General features: G+C 42.2%; 1 protein-coding gene across 2 annotated transcripts in view; it reads left to right on the top strand.

The window, feature by feature from the left end:
* Nucleotides 1–946: 946 nt before the first annotated feature.
* Nucleotides 947–19,145, top strand: part of CPNE8 (copine 8) — an 82,802-nt gene continuing 64,603 nt past the window's right edge. The window contains exons 1-2 of one of the 2 annotated variants that reach the window (XM_015851722.2): nt 947–1,364; nt 13,021–13,061. In XM_015851722.2, the coding sequence (XP_015707208.1) occupies nt 1,225–1,364; nt 13,021–13,061 (181 nt within the window). In that variant the 5' untranslated portion in view covers nt 947–1,224. The remainder of the gene's footprint in view (nt 1,365–13,020; nt 13,062–19,145) is intronic. The other variant, XM_015851701.2, reaches the window with a different exon arrangement.

Genomic DNA, 19,145 nt, shown 5'->3' on the forward strand with positions numbered 1-19,145 from the left:
AGAAGGGTGTGGAGATGTCTGTGGTAACTTCCTTGGGTTTCTGCCATCAGATGCGTCCTGTGAAGAGGACTGTGTTACTGCTTTCTGTGCTCACTGTTCTGTCTGTTGGCTGGGAGCTGAGGAGGTGTCTAGGCTAAAGGTTTGCCTTTAATTGTTTTTTCATGTCCTCACAGCTCGGTTGTCCTTCTCAGGACACACTCCAGGACCTCAATGTCTTTCTTTCAGCAAGGGGCCCAGAAATGAGCACAGTAGGTGAGGTGTGGCCTCATCAGAACTGAATAGAGGGGGAAAGAAATGTTTGTGGCTTCAGAGTAACCCACTGCCTTTTACAAATAAACATACAAAACTCCCTTTTTTCTGTGCATAGAGCCACAAACAGCCAAGGTAGGTAACATTTGTACCGGGTTTGAGCTGATATCCTGTGACCTCTGACTTGACCTACACATCATGTAGCTGCAGATGTTGTAGTTCTGCAGTCATGTTGTGTAAATATGACATATCATCTAATTACAACACGTGCATGTCTGTTGTGTAAATACAGGTGACTGCAACACAGAAGTTCCCATGCCCGTGCCTTACCTTCCACCTGAGGCGGGGATGGTACCACTTCTTTCCCATAGAAGTGCCGTGAGAAATGAGTGTTTGGAGCCACTTATGTACCATGGAACTGAAAGCAAACCAAACATAAAGTGATGTGAGGCATATGGGAATTGAACTTTTACAATTATTTTAAACAGCAATGTAAACAGTAGGGTGAAATTAATGCCTTTTAAGGAAAGACAGAGGCACGAGAAGACAACGTTCACATCTTAGTGTATATAATGGCCAAGGTATTAACACACCTTCCCACTCTGGAGCCTTAAAACACCGTTTTTTTGGCGCAAACCCGCCACTTTCCCTCCCGCCTGAGGGCGGCGCGTAGCGCTGAGGGGCAGCGCCGGGCGGGGAGGCGCCTCCTGGCGGTGTGGAGCGCTCTGAGGGGGCGGGCACTCCTTGTAGGAGAGGGCTTCGCCTTTTAAGTTGGTTTGGCTGCGTTGAGCCAAGAGTTCGGGCTGGTAGCGCGTTAAGGCGAGCGGAGGAGCCGGCTGGGCAGGGAGAGGTCTGCTGTGCGGAGCTGTTGTGAAGCGGGGATCTTCTCCCTGGATCCCGGGATTGTGAGCGGCTGCGGGGCTCCTCCCCTCCGTCCCTCCCTTCTTCAGTGCCTGCCGCCCTCCGAGCTGCCTCATGTTCGGGCTGGAGAAGCCGCCGGGGCAGCAAAAGCTGGACAGGAGCGGTGGGTTCCCGAATATGGCGTCTGTGGGGGATTTTAACGTGCTCAGCTCCAGTATCCCGGCCACCAAGGTGGAGCTCTCCGTGTCCTGCAGGTGAGGCGGGGGCGCGCTGTGGGGCTCCGCTGTAGCTGCGCTGCCCGCCCGGGCTGTGGGCAGCGCCCGGCGGTGGAGCCGTGTCCGAGCAGCGGGCGTTTAACTTCTGGAGCTGTCCCAAGTACCGCGGGAGGGGAAGGAAAATAACTCCCATCCGGAGTAATCCTTCAATATATTTTTAAAGCTCTCTTGCAAAACTCTTAGGAAACCTGGCGCGGAGCCTCGTCGCGTTTTACCCGACCGCTGCTGCTGCTAAAAATGCCGACCCGTAACACGGGGTGCAGTGTGTGCAGTTCTGCTCTTCCACCTTTATTTGGCCCCGGTTTGTTTGCTGGGATTTCAGAAATAATCCTTTCCCTCTCTGTGAAACACGGGGATATTTCCATTAGCGGTATGGAATTATTATTGTTGTGAATTGCTACGTTTGTTTTCACTCTGCCACAGCAGTTGAAGAGCAGTGGTTCTTCTGGCCAGCAGAGCTGACAGCTTCTGGCAGATAACTCAAACTGTCGATGTTATTTGCTGATGGGAAATGAGACAAAGTTTGTGCCACGCCGCTCCATTTTCTGCTGTGGTTGCTGGGGAGTTACTGCTGTTAGCACTGCTTCTATGAGGGCAGACATACAGGGCTCGGAACTTCAGTCAGACCACTCCTTCTCTTCCCTTTGTGTATTTACTAAGGGATTTGTGTTTGTTTGTAGTAAATATACTAAATATATTCCCTTCGTAAGTATCTTTTGGTGTTTTAACACTAAGAAAAGCTGACACAGTGACAAATATAGTAGGGTTGAATTTGCATTACTGGAGCTGCCAGTAGCTGAGATGTGAAGGTGCTGATGTTCAGCCCATCTGCACAGAGCTTACCTGCAGCAAGCATAGAACCTGTGTTTGCAGAATGGAAGCTGTGAGGTGTTAAAGCAAACGTGACATTAGGTTCTATAGATAACCTACCAAAATTACAGATGTTGCAAGTCTTCATTCTGCTTTTGACCCAGTTCGTGTATAAAGGCAGCTTTCTTTTTATTCCAAGGGCTGTTTGGATCAGCCTGCAGTGCCTTCTTCAAGCCTAAGTTACTCAAAAATACATCCAATAGTTAATAACTGCGGGTGTATGGCATAGATGATCATATCTGCCATTAGTTATAGCTAACCTTAGGACATCGTTTGCATGTTAATTTCTTTGTATGTATCTTGGATATGTTTTCAAAAGCCGCATCTATTTTGCTTAAACCAGGGGGGGAAAAAAGCCCCAAACTTTTAGAAGTGTTTTCTCATCCTGGTAACTCTTGATGTCAAGTGTAGGGTAGGAATTTCCAAGGCGATTCCCTTCTTGATGTGCTGCACTGACAGCTTTCGATTGCAAAATCGTGCTTCAGATCTGAGTGTGAGATGATTGGGGCAGAGATTAATCGTTAACACATGGTCGTGATTCATCTGTAAAAACATTCCTAGGCTAAAGCTCTGGGGAAGCAAGGATACGGTAAATTGTGAAATACAGTGAGAGTCAAGAGTGCAGAGTTCAGCAAATGATGAAATTCTTCCTGTTTATTTTCATATGTATGCAGAGAAATGCTTTAAAAACACTTTGAGCCATTGATCTTCCCTTGGTACCTACAGAGTTGTAGAGCCAATTTGGTTGCTAGTTTACATCAGTAGTTGTAAGGTGACTGTCAGTCTTCTGTATGTAAAGGAAGAACTTCTTTACAGAAAGGGTAGTTAGGTACTGGAATAGGCTCCCCAGGGAGGTGGTTGAATCGCCATCCCTGGGTGTGTTTAAGAGCCGTTTGGATGTGGAACTCAGGGATATGATTTAGTGCAGGGTTGTTAGAGTTAGGGTACTGGTTAGGCTGCAGTTGGACTTGATGATCTTCAAGGTCTTTTCCAACCTGGGTAATTCTATGATTCTAAAGAAAAAGTTCAATGTTTTTCCAGCTCTTCTAAGGTATAGATGTGTGAAGGGGTGACAGAGAAGCAGGTAGGAAGGCTGTCACCTTGGGAGGCAGTAAGGCAGAACCCCAGGCTAGAAACCATGGTACAATTGGGAAAGTATGACCTAATTGCTATCACAGAAACATGGTGGGATGAATCCCATGATTGGAATACCCTGACTGAGGACTACAGGCTTTTCAGAAGGGACAGACAGGGTAGGAGGGGTGGTGGAGTTGCTGTGTACTTTAGGAAGTGGATAGATTGAGAAGGGCTGTGTGTGAGGAACAGCTGTGATCAGGTTGAGAACTTGCAGGTAGAAATCAAGGATAGATCCAGTAAAGGGCATCAAGTGGATGAGGTCTGTTACAGGCCACCTGAATAGGGGTGCCTGTTGATGTGGCCTTCTTGCTTCAGCTGCAGGAGGTGTTGAGCTCACAGGCTCTTGTCCTGATAGGGGATTTCAACCACCTGGATATCTGCTGGGATAGTGGCATGGCGGGTGGCAGACAATCCAGGAGATTCCTGGAGTCTGTCAAGGACAACTTCCTGGTCCAGGTAACCAACCTGAGGTGAAGCCTTACTGGATCTGGTGCCAATGTGCAAACAGAGCTGAACTTGGTGAGGGATGTGAAAGATGACAGTCACAGAATGACCTGGGTTGGAAGGGACCTCAAGGATCATGAAGTTCCAGCCCCCTGCCTGGCAGGGCCACCAAACTTCCACATTTACTAGATCAGGTTGCCCAGGGCTGCATCCAACCTGGTCTTGAACACCTCCAAGGATGGGGCATCCACAACCTCCCTGGGCAGCCTGTTCCAGGACCTCACCAAGAAAGGGTTCTATAGGTACATAGGTAGGAGGAGACAGGCCAAGGAGAGTGTTCCCCCTCTGCTGAAAGGTAATGGGGAGTTGGCTTCCTCAGACAGCGAAAAAGCTGAGGTACTCAGTTAGTGCTTTGCTTCAGTCTTCATGGTTGGTCAGGCTTCTTGTGTCTGCCAGGACCATGAGCCTTTAAGTGAGGGTGTGGGGAGTGGTTTCTGTCCCACTGTAACAGTGAAACAAGTTCGAGTCCTCCTCATGAAACTGAATGTGTATAAGTCTGTGGGGCTGATTGATATCCATCCTAGGGTTCTGATAGAGATGGCTGATGTGGTTGCCGAGCCGCCCTCCATCATATTTGAAAAATCATGGCTGTCTGGAGGAGTCCCTGATGACTGGAAAGAGGGAAACATTGCTCCTCAACAAGTTTGCAGATGACACCAAGCTGAGTGATTCAGTTGATACATTGGAGGGAAGGGAAACCATCCAGGGAGACCTGGATAGGCTGGAGAAGTGGGCCCATGAAAACCTAATGAGGTTCACTAAGGCCAAGTGCAGGGTGCTGCACTTAGGTCAGGGCAGTCCCAGGTATTTATACAAACTGGAGGAAGATCTTGAGAGCAGCCCTGCCAAAGGGGACTTGTGGATCCTGATGGATGAGAACCTGGCCATGAGCCAGCAGTGTGCGCTTGCAGCCCAAAAGGCCAATTCTGGGCTGCATTAGAAAAAGAGTGGCCAGCAGGGAGAGGGAGGTGATTGTCCTTCTCTACTCAGCTCTTGTGAGGCCCCATCTGCAGTACTGCGTCCAGGCCTGGGGCCCCCAGTACAGGAAGGACATGGAGCTCTTGGGGCGGATCCAGAGGAGGGCCACTAAGATGATCAGAGGGCTGGAGCACTTCTCCTATGAGGAAAAGTTGAGTGAACTGGGCTTGTTTTGCTTGGAAAGAGAAGGCTCCAGGGAGATCTTATTGCAGTCTTCCAGTACTTGAAAGGAGCATGTAATCAGGAAGGGGAATGACTGTTTATGAGGGTAGGACAAGGGGGAATGGTTTTAAACTGAGACAGGGGAGGTTTAGGTTAGATACTAGGAAGAAGTTTTTCACACAGAGGGTGGTGACGCACTGGAACAGGTTGCCCAAGGAGGTTGTGGATGCCCCATCCCTGGAGGCACTGAAGGCCAGGCTGGATGTGACTCTGGGCAGCCTGGTCTGGTGGTTGTCAACCCAACACATAGCAGGGGGGTTGAAACCAGATGATCATCGAGGTCCTTTTCAACCCAGGCCATTCTGTGATTATATGATTTATAAGCCACTAAGATTACTTGATCAGGGATCTGTATTTTTTGGCTCAAGGGCCAGATTTAATGTAGCAGAACAACTTAAACGTGACACCTGGAAGGATCCTGTGGTGTTGGCAGAAATACAGGGTTGTTTGGTCAGTTCTTGCAGCCATCTCCCTCTGTACCCACTAGCTCCCTCCACCTGTGCCCACGGTCTGATGAAGACCTGCTTTTACCTTTTACTCTGCTATTGTTTTCCAGCCAAAAAGTTTCTCTTACTCCAGTGTGCACAGCACACTGCTGATAGGCCTGTGCCTAGACTTGAATCTACACTTACCAGCTGCAGGTAGAAACTTGTGGTCTCATGTGAGCTTGAGGTCAGCTACCGGCTGTGTTAAGGGCAAGAAAGTAACAGGAACATTTGAGATTGCTCATCTTGTGTCTGGGCGTGCCCTCATGCATCTGCTAGAACGTGATCCTGCCTGGTCATATTCTTCGTTGACTACAATCAAGTTAAACACTGGAGAAGTATCACAGTCTGTTCTCATCTTCTCTGTTATCAGTGAAATTACGTACACAGTGGGATCTTGAGCTTTTCAGTTTTAGTCATGATCAATGTAGTGGTTATCTCTGCTCCTGGTGGTTACTAGGTGCACTGATCTGGAGTTTCCTGATTAAACCACAGCCTTTATGAAACCTTATCTTGCAAGGAAGAAAGGAGTTTCACTGTGCCTCGTGTTAGTGTTTATTTACCTACCGAGGAGGTGTCAAACAGAATTATCTTCCTAAGGGTAAATTCTGCATATCTGTAGGAAAGTGAAGAAGAATTTTAATCACTTTATGACTTCCTGTCATAAAGCAAAGTCTCAAGTCAAAATATGGCATCATAGCAGGCACTGTGAAGCAAACAAGCTCTGTCCCAGCCGAAACCAGGATGTGTGTCAGTGATGCTATAGTTATCTGAGAGATGGTAAAATCATTGTAAAACACTGACACAGGTCTGCTATGCTTTATGCAGGATCAGGTGGACTGTCCTCATCATTCCGTGTTGATTCTGCACTTTTGGTATTCCCATGCTAGGCATAATGTGCAGGAAGGCAGCATTGACTCCTTGGGATTGGCTGAGAAGTAGCTGGTCGCCTGTGCCTGGTTTGGATCAGTTCTATACAGGTTCACAATTCGTACAGAAAATTAATATTAACAAATGGGATGAATGGAATTAAACCAATCCTATTCTCATTTATGAGAATAATCTAATTTCAGGTTTCTTGCATGGAGGAACAAAATGCTCTGCATCAGATTTTTCGCTTTTCCGTTTGTTTGACAGTCTGAAAGTCCTAAGGAGTTCCTTTCTAGTGGTTGTGGTATCCAAAGCATGTTTAACTTTATCTTTGATGGTTGTAAGGACTGATTTCTAGTAAGCTCTCTTCTTTCCAGCCAGTACATTTACCTTCTTGTTTTCTCTTAGAAATCTGTGTGGCAGAAAGATAAAATGATAAAAGGTACGGTAAATTATTTGAGCTTGTAACTCTGTATAGTTACAATATATAGTTTGATTTTCCTGTGCATGCAGGTGTTATTTGAACTTTAGGCAAGCACCCATTAACTACAAAATCTAAAGCAGATCTGTGGCCCTGCGGGTGCAGCCTTGTCACTGTTAGGAACAGTTAGGGAGTTTTGAATCATATGAAGTCTCAGGACGTGTCAGGTTTTGTCTGAACTTGTCTTTGCCTGCTTGGTGCTTTGTATGGATTTCCTTGGCTACAAAAGCAGTTTTTCTAAAGAACATGCAGCTACTGCTTAGATAGTTTATTTCTGGCTTGTGAAGTGGTGTGATACAGCTATTATTCTTCTGTAGATAGCAGTATCAAGTAGTTCAGTGCAGAATAAGGTGTCTGGGACCCTCACAGAATGGTGTTGTGCAGAGGAGCGCCGTGGGAGCACAGGGGGCAAGGCAGAGTAGCAGAGGATGGAACAGAGGGGATATGGGATACCTGTGCAGACCTTACCAGTGGTTTGTAAAGAAGAGCAGACTTGGGATATGGGCACAGCTATTATTTGAAATAATGGAACCGAAGAGCAAGAACCGAACAGGTTCTTAGACAGCTGACCTTAGACTGAGCTGACGGGGCTTTGGACTGCCAGGGGTCCTCAGTGCCATCCCTCATGATACGTCTCTGGAAGCTCAGAGCCAGACTGTTTAAATGCTGAGCCTTAGAAATACAAACGTAGCAGCTTCGTTCTGTTGTTTTCAAGTAATAATCGATGTGGTGCTGAAGTTCAACCAGTTTGTGATGTGAGCTGTTTGCTCACTCCAGCCAAAACTAGGACTGTTCATAAATGGGCTTTTATTTATTTAAAATGGAACAACTCAGCTTTCACATAGGCCTGCTTCATCTGCACGAGTATTTCTTTGTTCCTGTCAGCTTCCACAGACAGCAAAACCACTGTTACTGTATACGTAAGTATAGAAATCTGGCAATTCCATTTTTGTTGCTGGCTTAACCCCTGAGAGCAGTCAGCAGTTTAATAGAGGTATTGTCCTAACGCTGTTTTTATGCATCTATTCAGATAATATTTTTTGTGTGTAGTCATAAAAATGTAGATAAGCTGTGCTGCTTTAGTTGTGCTCCTTTCTTCCCTCTTTTCTCCAAAGAGAAAGACTCCTGAATCAGTATATTTGTAACTTGATGATTAATGTTACTCCGGAGGCTGACAATTATTTCTTCATCTTCTTGTGAACGAGAAGAGTCAGATATTTCTCCAGAGGAGTACAGTGGATGTTTTCTTGCCTCTCAGAGATGTGTTTGCTTTCTTCACAGACCTTCACGTGCCCCAATGAGTGGAGGTAATCAGAACAGCTCATCCTAACTGCCTTAGTCTGGAGAGCCACCATTTTCTCTCCTCTGAGCTTTTCCTAAAGAACCAGTCATTCTGACAAGGAGATAAAATTCTGAGAAATTGTCTAATCTACATTTAGGTCCAGGGCATTTTGAATCTAGAGGCTAATAGCTTCTTTCTTATTGTGTTCTGACAGAATATAGGAGAATATAAATAGCTGGGGAAGGATGATTACTCAAGCTAGTGTTACAACTGAAAAAAAAACGTTCAGTAAATTACCCTGCAAGAAGTCAAGTGGACTCTTCACTCAAGTAGATTCTTTGGATTGTGTATCACCTTACGTAGGGCTGACCATTGGAAGTCCAGTGGTAGCAATTAAGGTTGAGAGACCGTGACTACTGTGATGTAAACCAGATTAAAATTAGCAGTGAAATAGATACAGTTCTGAACAACAACAAAAAGGAAATTTGTTTGTCAGGATGTTCTTTGCAAAAAAAAAAAAAAAAAGATATATGGGTCTGATATTAAAAGAAGGAAACAAAAATGAGTTTGTTTAATGAATTGTTGTGGTTTAAGCCTGGCTGGCAGCTCAGTACTGCACAGCTGCCCCTGACCCAGAGTGGGGGAGAGAGTTGGGAAGGTAGAAGTGAAACAACTTGTGGGTTGAGATAAAGGCCATTCATTAGGCAAAGTAAAAGCTGCAAAGCAGAACAAGGAATTGATTTGCTACTTCTGTTTGGCAGGCAGGTGTTCTCTGCTTATGGGGGAGCAAGGATCATCGTGTCTGGTGGTTCCTTGGGAAGACAAATGCCCAGCCTCCCTGTTGGCAGGGCAGTGTGAGAAGCTGAGAAGTTTTTGGCTGTGTGCAAGCACTGTTCAGCAACAGACCATGGGTGTGTTATCACCACAGTTTTCATTAAAATTCCCAAACACAGCATCATACAAGCTTCCCCATGGAGTAATTGAAGTGAAAAAGAAAAGTGATGTATGCTCACATAAGAGCATGTGATATTTGAAATATATGCTTTCTAAAAATTAAACATCAGTCTTCTATGGGTAACTAAATGTTGTGCTTGCAAACCACCGAATGCTGTATTTCCCGGCAGGCAGCATAGCACCACACAGCTGCTCACTTCCTCTACCTCCCAGTGGGATGTGGGGGGAGTGAGGTGGAAGTGAGAGAATTGGTGGGTGGAGATAAAGGCAGTTTAATAGACAAAGCAAAAGCTGCACATGCAAGCAAAGCAAAATAAAGAATTCATTCACCACGTCCCATCTGGAGGAAGGCGTTTCCAGGAAAACAGGGCTGGTCACGCATCATGGTTACATGGGTGGGGATTGAGGTGGAGGAAAAAGAAGCAAAACAAAAAAGTGCCTTGTGGGTTTGAGACAGGAGCATTTCAGTGGAAAAAGAAAGCAAAAGTTGCATGTGAGCAAAAGAAAAAGTTTTTCTGTACTTCCAGTCAGCAAAGATTAGTCACTTCTTGTGAAGCAGGGCCTCAGGATGTGCACTGATTTCTTGGAAAGATGAATGCTTTCGTAACTAGAGTCCTTAATTCTCCTTTCCCACCTCCCCCCAGCTGTTATTGCTGAGCGTGATATCAGAGGGTATGGAAAATCCCTTCGATAGATTTGGGTAAGATCCTGTGGCCGTGTGCCCTCCCCACCTCTCGGCCATCTGCAACCTATGGCTTTGGGTTGGAGCCAGCCCTGATGCAGGGCCAGCACTGCTCAGTGGTAGCCAAAACATCTCTATGGTGTCACTGCTGCTCTGGCGACAAATGCAGAGCACAGAACTACATGAGCTCCTTAAGCAACGCCAGCCCCTCACTGGCAGGCAGCACAAGAAGCTGAAAAATAGTTTCATCTTGTGCAAGCACTGCCCAGCAGCAAACCATGAGTATGTTATCACCATTATTCTATGAAAAATCCAAAATACAGCACCATGCAAGGCTCTGTGAAGGCAATTAACTCCATCCTGGCTGCCCACCCAGGGCACTTTGTTTTCTTATATATAATCTGAAAATGAAGAGAAACAAAACGTTAGCACCTGGAGAGATTAACTAATCCATCTGAAGTAAATCTTGATTTTATCATCAGGAGTTTCAGTTTAAAACAGTATGTAAACATGTATTTGTCCAGTAATAGAAATAGTTTTTGAAGCTAGAGGAACACACATTTTAAGTACTCAGTTCTGTAGTTTCTGAGGTCTGTTCTTCAGTGCCAAATTTCTGTAATTTCGGGTGGAGGAACTGAATTCACTTCTGCTTAGCAGTTGAGTATAACAAAGGGTTCAATGTAAAAGCTTACAGGACAGGAAGGTAGTATATTGATCATGTAAAGAGGTCAGATTAGAAGCAAATTATATGTGAGTGAGATGAGTAAATACTGTAGTGTTTTAAGGTAGATCTGTCTTTCTCAATAAATACAGCATATGTATATTACATTCAGATCATACAAAGCCACATAGTAATGATTTCTGTCCAGCAAACACTGCTAACTAGACTGGTGGATCTTAAAGAGTTGGTTGTATAAATGAGATCTTCAAGTTTTACACTGAACATAGTACAGAGTTTTTTGAAGGTGTCACAGACATCCTGACATGTTTATGGAGTTCATGAAGCTGTATGAACAAAGTGATTCCACACAAGGCATTTTAACTTTTCTTCTTTACTGATTACCTTTTTTTTTCCCCCTGGGAAATTGCTCTCATTATACAGATAAAGAAATCTTTATTCCAGTATTTCTAATCTCCTCTGTACTTTCCATTGCAGACTAAGTAGGTGTTATTGCCATGGCTCCTATTGTTTTTTCTTCCCTTAGTCATCTGTGCTCCTGCAAGTGTTTTGGAAGGTGTAAGATGAATTCCTTCAGGAGCTCTGACTGTAGGACAGCACTTTCTGCACAGATATTCCCAGTCTTCTTTGCTGTAGGTGTAGGGTCAAATTATCATAGAATCATAGACTCACAGAATCACAAGGTTGGAAAGGACTTACAAGATCATCAAGTCCAGCCGTCCTTCATTAGCATTGCTACCAAAAACCACTAAACCGTATCTCGTTGCTCCTCATCCAGACGCCTCTTGACCACTGCCAGGGACAGCAACTCCACCACCTCCCTTGACAGGCTATTCCAGTGCCTGACCACTCTCTGAGAGAAAAGGTTTTTCCTTAAATTGAAGATTATATAAGCTATATCAGTTGAAAACCACGTACTATTGATGCTTACTGACCTGAATTGTGATGTCAGACTTTGGTGTTTCAATCCTTACAGTCCTTTCAGGGATGCTGACTTTGTGGAAGTGTTCTTAGTTCATCAGGTCCCTGACAACAAACGCTTGGTGGCTCAGAGAAGTGTGAGCATGGGAGGCCTATCCTATAAGCTGAAGTGCTGTTTTTTCCATGTAACTTAAGCCTGAAATTTTCTAGGTTTATAGGAATTCAGTTTTGGATAATACAGAAAATTCCAGTTAACATGAATTAATAACATAAATAGTTAGTATAAATTAAAAAGAAATAAAAGGAAATTTTTGTTTGAGATTGGCAATTCTGATATTGCAAAACTTCCTCTACTGTATTTTGAAGCTGTTTGCAGCGGTCACTATGAAAACCTGTATTTAGCGATATGTTTGTATGCATTTCTGCACTGTGCAGTGGCATGAAAATAATGTGATTTAGATCTGAATGAGAGTAATAAATGGTGACCTTTAGAGAGGCTCACTAATTATTAAAAATAGTAAGTTGTAAGTGATGTAACCTGGTTATTTAATCTGTCTCTTGCTCCAGGGTAAGATCAAAGAACTGTTAGGACTTATAGCTTCCTAACTTGTTCCTAAAGATACACAGTGATAGAGATCTCGTGTCTGGCTACCTATAACCAAGAAAGATGGTAAAGCAATGGAATGAAGTTCAACTTATGCACTTGAAGTGCAGAGAATTCAGTTTATGGTCAAGCCTGTTTCTACTTGTTCTGTCCACATGGGGGTCAGCATCAATATGTAGCAGTGTTTTCTTCATAGGTATATTCCAGACTTCTCATTATTTCTGCCTAAAACTTAATTATGTCATTGCTTAAATTGAGCATTGAGTATCAAGAAGGCAAGGTGACTAGACTGAGAAGTTTCCGAAATGTAGTTTTCATTTGTTTATTCCTTTTTTCCTCACAGAGGCACAAGATTTTTCACTTGCATTCAATTAGTGTCCTGTTGCGATACCTAGAACCATGTCAACATTGCTGCTGTATTTCCACCTTTTCTTCATTCATTTTCTTTTGTTCTTAAGTAATACCAAACCTAAACTAGCTGTCTAAGCTTAATAGATATTTCTTGTTCAACGGCCTCCTGTTTTCAGACCAGTTTTTGGCTTGTCAAAATAATTTAACATTTATTTATTTACATTTTTTAGATGTTTGATAATGGCTCTGAGATTTCATAACCATTCTTTTAAATAAAGCACACAGATTTTTAGTTCAGCTACCATGTTAGTCAGTGATAGAAGTTTTTGCTCTGTAGTTATTTTTGTTTCTGATGTATGTTATAGATGTTAATGTGCTTGTTATGTATTGCTTTGTACTTCAAGACACCACACTACATAAGCTAAGCTTTGCTCAAATCTGAACTACATAACAAAAAGAAAGGTGAGAAGACTCAACTGGTAGTACTGGTAGACTTTAAGGAAAGGTTGTGAATTAGAAGGGTGGAAAACTGAGCAGATTCTTGATTGATATCATTAAAATATCTTCATTAGTATCTGATTTTTTTAATAAGATTTTTTTCTCTCTTTTGAACAGAAATCTTTTGGACAGAGATACATTTTCTAAATCTGATCCAAGTAAGTATGGAGCGTTTTACTGTTTATTCCTCATCATATATTTCAAATAAAATGAGATTAGTGCATTAGTTTGATGTCTGCTGGGTTTACATTGTCTTTGTGACAGTTCTTTAATGAAGTGCTGGCTGTGCTTATAGCTCCTCTTACAGGAACTGGAATTTTAAAGCCTCTGTGATCACTGCTGCATTCCTGAACTGTGCTGCCCCTTAGTCAAGCAGTCCAGCTACATTTTCTCAAAGTCAATGACTGCAGAAAAGTCTTCCAATGAATTTAGCTGTGGGGGGGACTTTTGATTTAAAATCGATGCCTTCCCATACCAAACATTTTATAACAGCTTATCAAGGAACTGAGACCACAGAATATTTACATGTTTCTTTCTTTTTCCTTTTTTCCCTGATAGCGGTGAATCAAAGTACTCCTGTATTGTTTATCGATTAATGCTTAGATTATGTTGTCTTGTGTCAATTTGGCCCCCTCTACAACTCTCCGTATCTTTTTATCTGTAGATTTATTTTCTTTTTTGTAAGCCTAATCTTTTTTTTTTCCTTAGAATACCATGTACTGTACTCAGTGGCACTGGAAATAAGCCCTGAGACAGACATGCTTCCATCATGTGTTTGGGCACGTAACCGTGTCCTGGTGGGATATACTTGAATACTGAATTGTGAGGCAGTATGAAATATAAAAGTACTTTTCTGAGTGTTTATTTGTTGGATCTTAATCAAATGTTTCTCAAGAGAGGTTTCACAGTAGACCTTTGATTACTTCTGCTTCCTGGGGAGTAGATGCATGAAGGTAGGAGTGCCTTTGAAATTCTTAAGCTATAAAGGTGTTGTTGTTGTTTTTCAAATGAAGACATAGGTAATATCATGTCTCTGATACAGGGAGTTTTTGAAGAAGCAGAGTATGTTGTGTACTGCAAACTGTTTTTAAGCAATTTAGAAGAGTGTTCAGTGGTCTGTTACCCCTGATGGCTTAAATTCAGGGATTTCTGTGTTGAATTAAGACGTCTTTAAACAAAATTGATGAGATGTCCCTAACAGCATTTAAGCTTAAAAACTAGGCAAGCACGTCAGGTTTTTATCAGATAGGAAACTGTATTAGGCATAAATTTTAAGATGTGACTTGTGTAGAAGGAGGCCATAATCCATTCTGACTGTCGCAGCTTCTTCCAGGCAGCCCTGAAAGCTACGTAAATAACCAGCACTAGTTAGAGCTTCTGCCAGCCAGGGGAGCACACAAGGCCCTGCCAAACACATTTCAGAAGGAAAGTGTTAGCAGCTAGGAGCTAGAAACACAGCTGCTGAAGGTACTCCTGGAACTACGCTTCTGGAATGCAACCTGTAAAGGCAACACTCCATGCAAAAGACTTCCAAAGAGGATGTGGTCTGTGGGCAAACCATGCTGGGGCAGGGTTGTTGCGTGGCCCACAGCAGGGAAGGGACAGGAAAACCTGAAGAAATCTTGCTGTTTATAATATCATTGAGATGTAAGGCGGTGATATTTTTATAGAATTAAATTAAGTTACTTGGATACACTTTTTAAAGTGTTATAACCTTGTCTATCAGTTCAAAACACAGTGTTTTCTTGTTTCTTGTAAACGGTTTATTTAAAGCATTCAGATTGGTGATGCACTTCAGAGTTGGGGTTCCCATTGTGAACGTCCAGTTATTGTGCCAGTCAGGCCTATATAAAAACATGGAATACAGTATTACTTGGTAAAGAAAGAAAGGGAAAACTTACGTCTAGAAATGCTCATACTTGTGTTTGCACTTAGGAAATTATTTGGCAAAGTGGCTTTGATGGTGGATGCAAGCAGTGCAGATTTTGTATTCTGAATTATTAGCTAATTAGTTTGCTGCCAGTGTCCTTTGTTTGAATGCAGATACATGGCTATAATATAACTGTGGAAGTTAGAAGGGTGTAATGTGAAAAATGCTATTTTTTATGTACTTGGAAGTGTAGCAGCATATCTTTCCTCAGTTTCTGTTTGGACAAAGACCATTCTTGCACTAGTCTTGAATACAGGAACTTTACCCTGTTAGCTAAAAAAGGTGTCAAATCCAAGACCACACTGCTTTCAGACAATCTACTTTTAGGCCAACTGGATTTACCACCACCAGATCTCATAAAAGATAGAACTACCCTAAGTTGCTGTGTATGTTAAGATCTCACTGGCTTTGAGGCCATTTCTGATATGCATTTCAAACCCTAGCAAAATTTTTGAGAAAATCCACTTATTTATTTATTATATTTCTCATAGAGTCTGAGCTAAAGCAGTGATTACATGATGAGGCAGGGAGAAGACCTTCTGCCATGGAGCTACAGATTTGTTAGTGTGGTCTTTCTTTAGGCAGTTGGGTAAAATTTTTTTCCCATACACTGACTGACCAAACAGCCACTCCAAACCACTGTACACTGTGGCAGCATCACCAATTAGGATGGAATGTTCTCTTGTGTAACTACTCAGTAGTGTAATAGAAATTAGAGTGTCTTACAAAAAACTGGAAAGGTAGAATCGAGATCCTCCTGGGGGGGATGGACCCATATAAGAAAGTAACGAGAAGAATCTCATGGCACTTGGGGTAAAAGGACTTTCAGGAAAGCTCTGCCTAAAAGGTGTAGAAGCTGGTCAGCAAAGAGCCTGCTGGAACTGGGTACAAGTTTGTGGGAGGATTACCATGGAGAAAGGGCCGACTTTACTGTGGGTGTCACTTTCTTGTGAGGGAATGGAGGTTTTTATGCTTGGAAGAACTGAGGTGAAGAGTTAGCATAATTTCCAGGTTAAAGGATAAGTGTATAAGAATTCAGTGAGAGAGGACCAGAGTAAGGTAAGGGATGCTCAAACTATATAGGAAAATAAGAGGTGGGAGACTGCCGTGTTTTGTGAACTGAATCTGTAACCATTGAAACATCTGCTCTCTTCTTCAGTGAAACTTTGATCTATCCAGAATTTGACACTATCTTAAATGCCCCAATTACTAAATGTTAATTAAATTACTAAATGTTAACATTTTTGAGTATTGGTATCTTCCCTTGGAAGAGCTCATTTGGAAAAGCACATCTCTCCAGTTGGAAATGACTTTGAGAAGGTTGTTTAGGAGGATTACTGTAATTAGTATAATACCGGGATCTTTATGAAACCTCTCCTAAAGCCATCAGAGTAATAAATCATACCACCAGTGGAGACCAGTAACTTGGACAAATACGTGACAATCTGGGGGGCAATCATTTTAATAGGAAAGAAAGAAGAACCTTTTAAATTATTCTAAATTTGCAAAGTTTTTATGAGAAAGTATGTGACTTTCATGAGCCTTTTTCTTTACAGCTAAGTCTTTTTTTTTTTTTTTTTAATGTTGTTTATTAGATCATAGAATCATAGAATTACCCAGGTTGGAAAAGACCTTGAAGATCACGTCCAACCACAGCCTTACCATAGCACCCTCTGCTAAATCATATCTCTGAGCACCACATCCAAACGGGTCTTAAACACATCCAGGGATGGTGACTCAACCACCTCCCTGGGGAGCATATTCCAGTACTTAACTACCTTTTCTGTAAAGAAGTGTTTCCTAACATTCAACCTAAACTTACCTTGGCGCAACTTGAGGCCATTTCCCCTCATCCTGTCACTTGTCACCAGTGAGAAGAGACTTGCCCCGCTCTCCCTGTAAGCACCTTTCAGATACTGGAAGAGAGCGATAAGGTCTCCCCTCAGCCTCCTTTTCCCCAGACTAAGAAGCCCCAGCTCCCTCAGCTTCTCCTCATCGGGCTGATTCTCTAAGCCCTTCACAAGCCTCGTTGCCCTTCTCTGGACCTGCTCCAGTACCTCCATGTCTTTCCTGTTCTGAGGTGCCCAAAACTGAACACAGTACTTGAGGTGAGGCCTCACCTTTGCTTCATATGTACTTCCATGTCAGACACCATTCTGTCAGGCTGCCTCTTTACTGACAGCAGCAGAATATAATGGAATATTGGGCAGAAGGCTCAGCCTCCACTGCCATACCGCCAACATCCACCTCTGATGTTGCAGGCCAGTGTAATAAATTAAGAGGCATTACTTTCAGAGCAGCCCTCATGTGTCGTATATACAACCAGCTAAGTAGCAGAAAATTGCAAGTCAAACTATTGATTCTTAGCTTTTTTTTCTCCTCCCTTAAGTTTATAAACGTATGTATAATATATAAGTGATTCTTATATTAGAGATGTGGTCCCAGTCCTGAAATGTTCTTTCGGAAGCACTGGGAAGCCACTGGGAATGGAGGGGAAAAGAAGTCCACTAATGACTCAGCAATGAAAAGGTGAGAAGGATGGCACTGTTTACTTAATATCCTCTAAAGAGAAAAACCCAAATTATAGTGAACTGACTACAGAGAAGCTCATACTAGCAGAGGTATGAGCAGCCTTCTAAAAGGTGGAAAAAGAATTAGAGACTGAATTAGGCTTAAGGCGGAGCTTTACTGATTTTTTTATATTGCATGACTTCCATCTTATTCAACCACAGTAGAAGACTAAAATTATTTAACAGTTATCTTCTTTTAGCCTTTTTGTTCGTAACTCTTTCATTTGGTTTCATAAACTGAGGAGATAAAGTAGTGCCAGAATGCCTCTTTTCTGAAACTTTGATAGTAACGGGTATTTTACAGTTGTTTTGTTGCTTTCTTCTCCTTAACATTAAATTTCTCATCTTTTATATTCTTTTTTTGTTTCACAGCTATGGTGCACAGTTGTTACCGTAATTTACTTTTGAAATTAGTAAGATATTTGCCTTCTCAGAAACCACTACTGAAGACAGAAAATGTTTCTCATTGCTGGATTCATGGTATTCAGTTAAAAAAGAGTTGCCAGTGGAGAAAGTGGAAGGGAAATGTGAGAGAGTGCATGATTTCATGTTAGCACCAGGAGTATTTCCAGAGAATATTTCTTAGTTTGTTTTTATATGTGGAAACTTCCTTTGGCAACATTTCCCACATCTGCCAGGATTAACTTGGCACAGATCTCAATAGATACGAAGGTTAGTTGGAAATTTAGTAACCTTTAGATGTCTCCATAGCTGATTTTGTAGTTTCCATTTCACTCTTATTTTCCTGTTTAGCTTCGTTCTTTATATATGATATAGTTCAGCAATCTTCTCCAAAGAGTGCTGTAAAAATAGGCTCATTGCTTTGGGTTCATCCTACTATAATCAGGAACCAAAGCCAGTAGTGTGATTGTCCGAGGTTTCATTTAGAGTGAATGAAGGAAGACAGAGATTGATTTTGATTTATTTTTTGTATGAAAGCTTTTTCTTCTACAAGTATCTTCTTGGGAAAAAATAAAGTTGAACTGTTAAGTTCTGTGTCAAGCTGAAATGTTGAACTTGCTTTTTTCCTGCTCTTCCTAATGTGTTTTTTGTGTGTATTACCTTCCAAGTAAGAAGAAAGCATAGTTTGAAGCATGACTTCATTTCTGCTTAGATCAGTTGATGATTCTGACTTGGTTGAGAACAAAACCAGCCTTCTACCTTTATTGTTCAAAACAGAAACTCAAAATAGTGCTGTAATAGTGGTCTTCTGTTGGGAAATAATGATTGGTACAGGAGAAGAATTTGACAGACAGAAATGTTTGTGCATCTGTATTTCCCTTATTTAGGAAATGGTGAGAGTTTCAGGATATCATTGCTTTACAGTTGTTAGGTACAGTAGTTCAAAACTGTTGAAGTTTGCAGTACTCATTCAGTGCAAATGATTTATGCTTATACTCGTACTTAGAGTATGGGAGACCTAATTAACTGTGCCTCTGTGATGAAAGCTGAAGATTCATGTGAAGTGGGTTCTGTATTAGAAGAACAAGTCTGTAAGTGCAGTGAAACCAGAGAGATGATGCTTCTTGATGTTTCAAACACAGATTACATAGGCAGATGTAATTGATTCAATTTGTATTAGGTTTTAATATAGAGAGATATGTATGCAATATACTTAAGTACATGAGAAGAACTTACAGCAGAACAAAGAAAGAATACCTGACAATTTTTTTCCTTTTTCCACTTCTACTTCCTGTCTCACTGCAGTGGGGACCTCATTTGTTTTTATTTTAATTCTCTCA

This window comes from Coturnix japonica, chromosome 1 (genome assembly GCF_001577835.2).
Source record: "Coturnix japonica isolate 7356 chromosome 1, Coturnix japonica 2.1, whole genome shotgun sequence".
NCBI classification, from domain to species: Eukaryota; Metazoa; Chordata; class Aves; order Galliformes; family Phasianidae; genus Coturnix; species Coturnix japonica.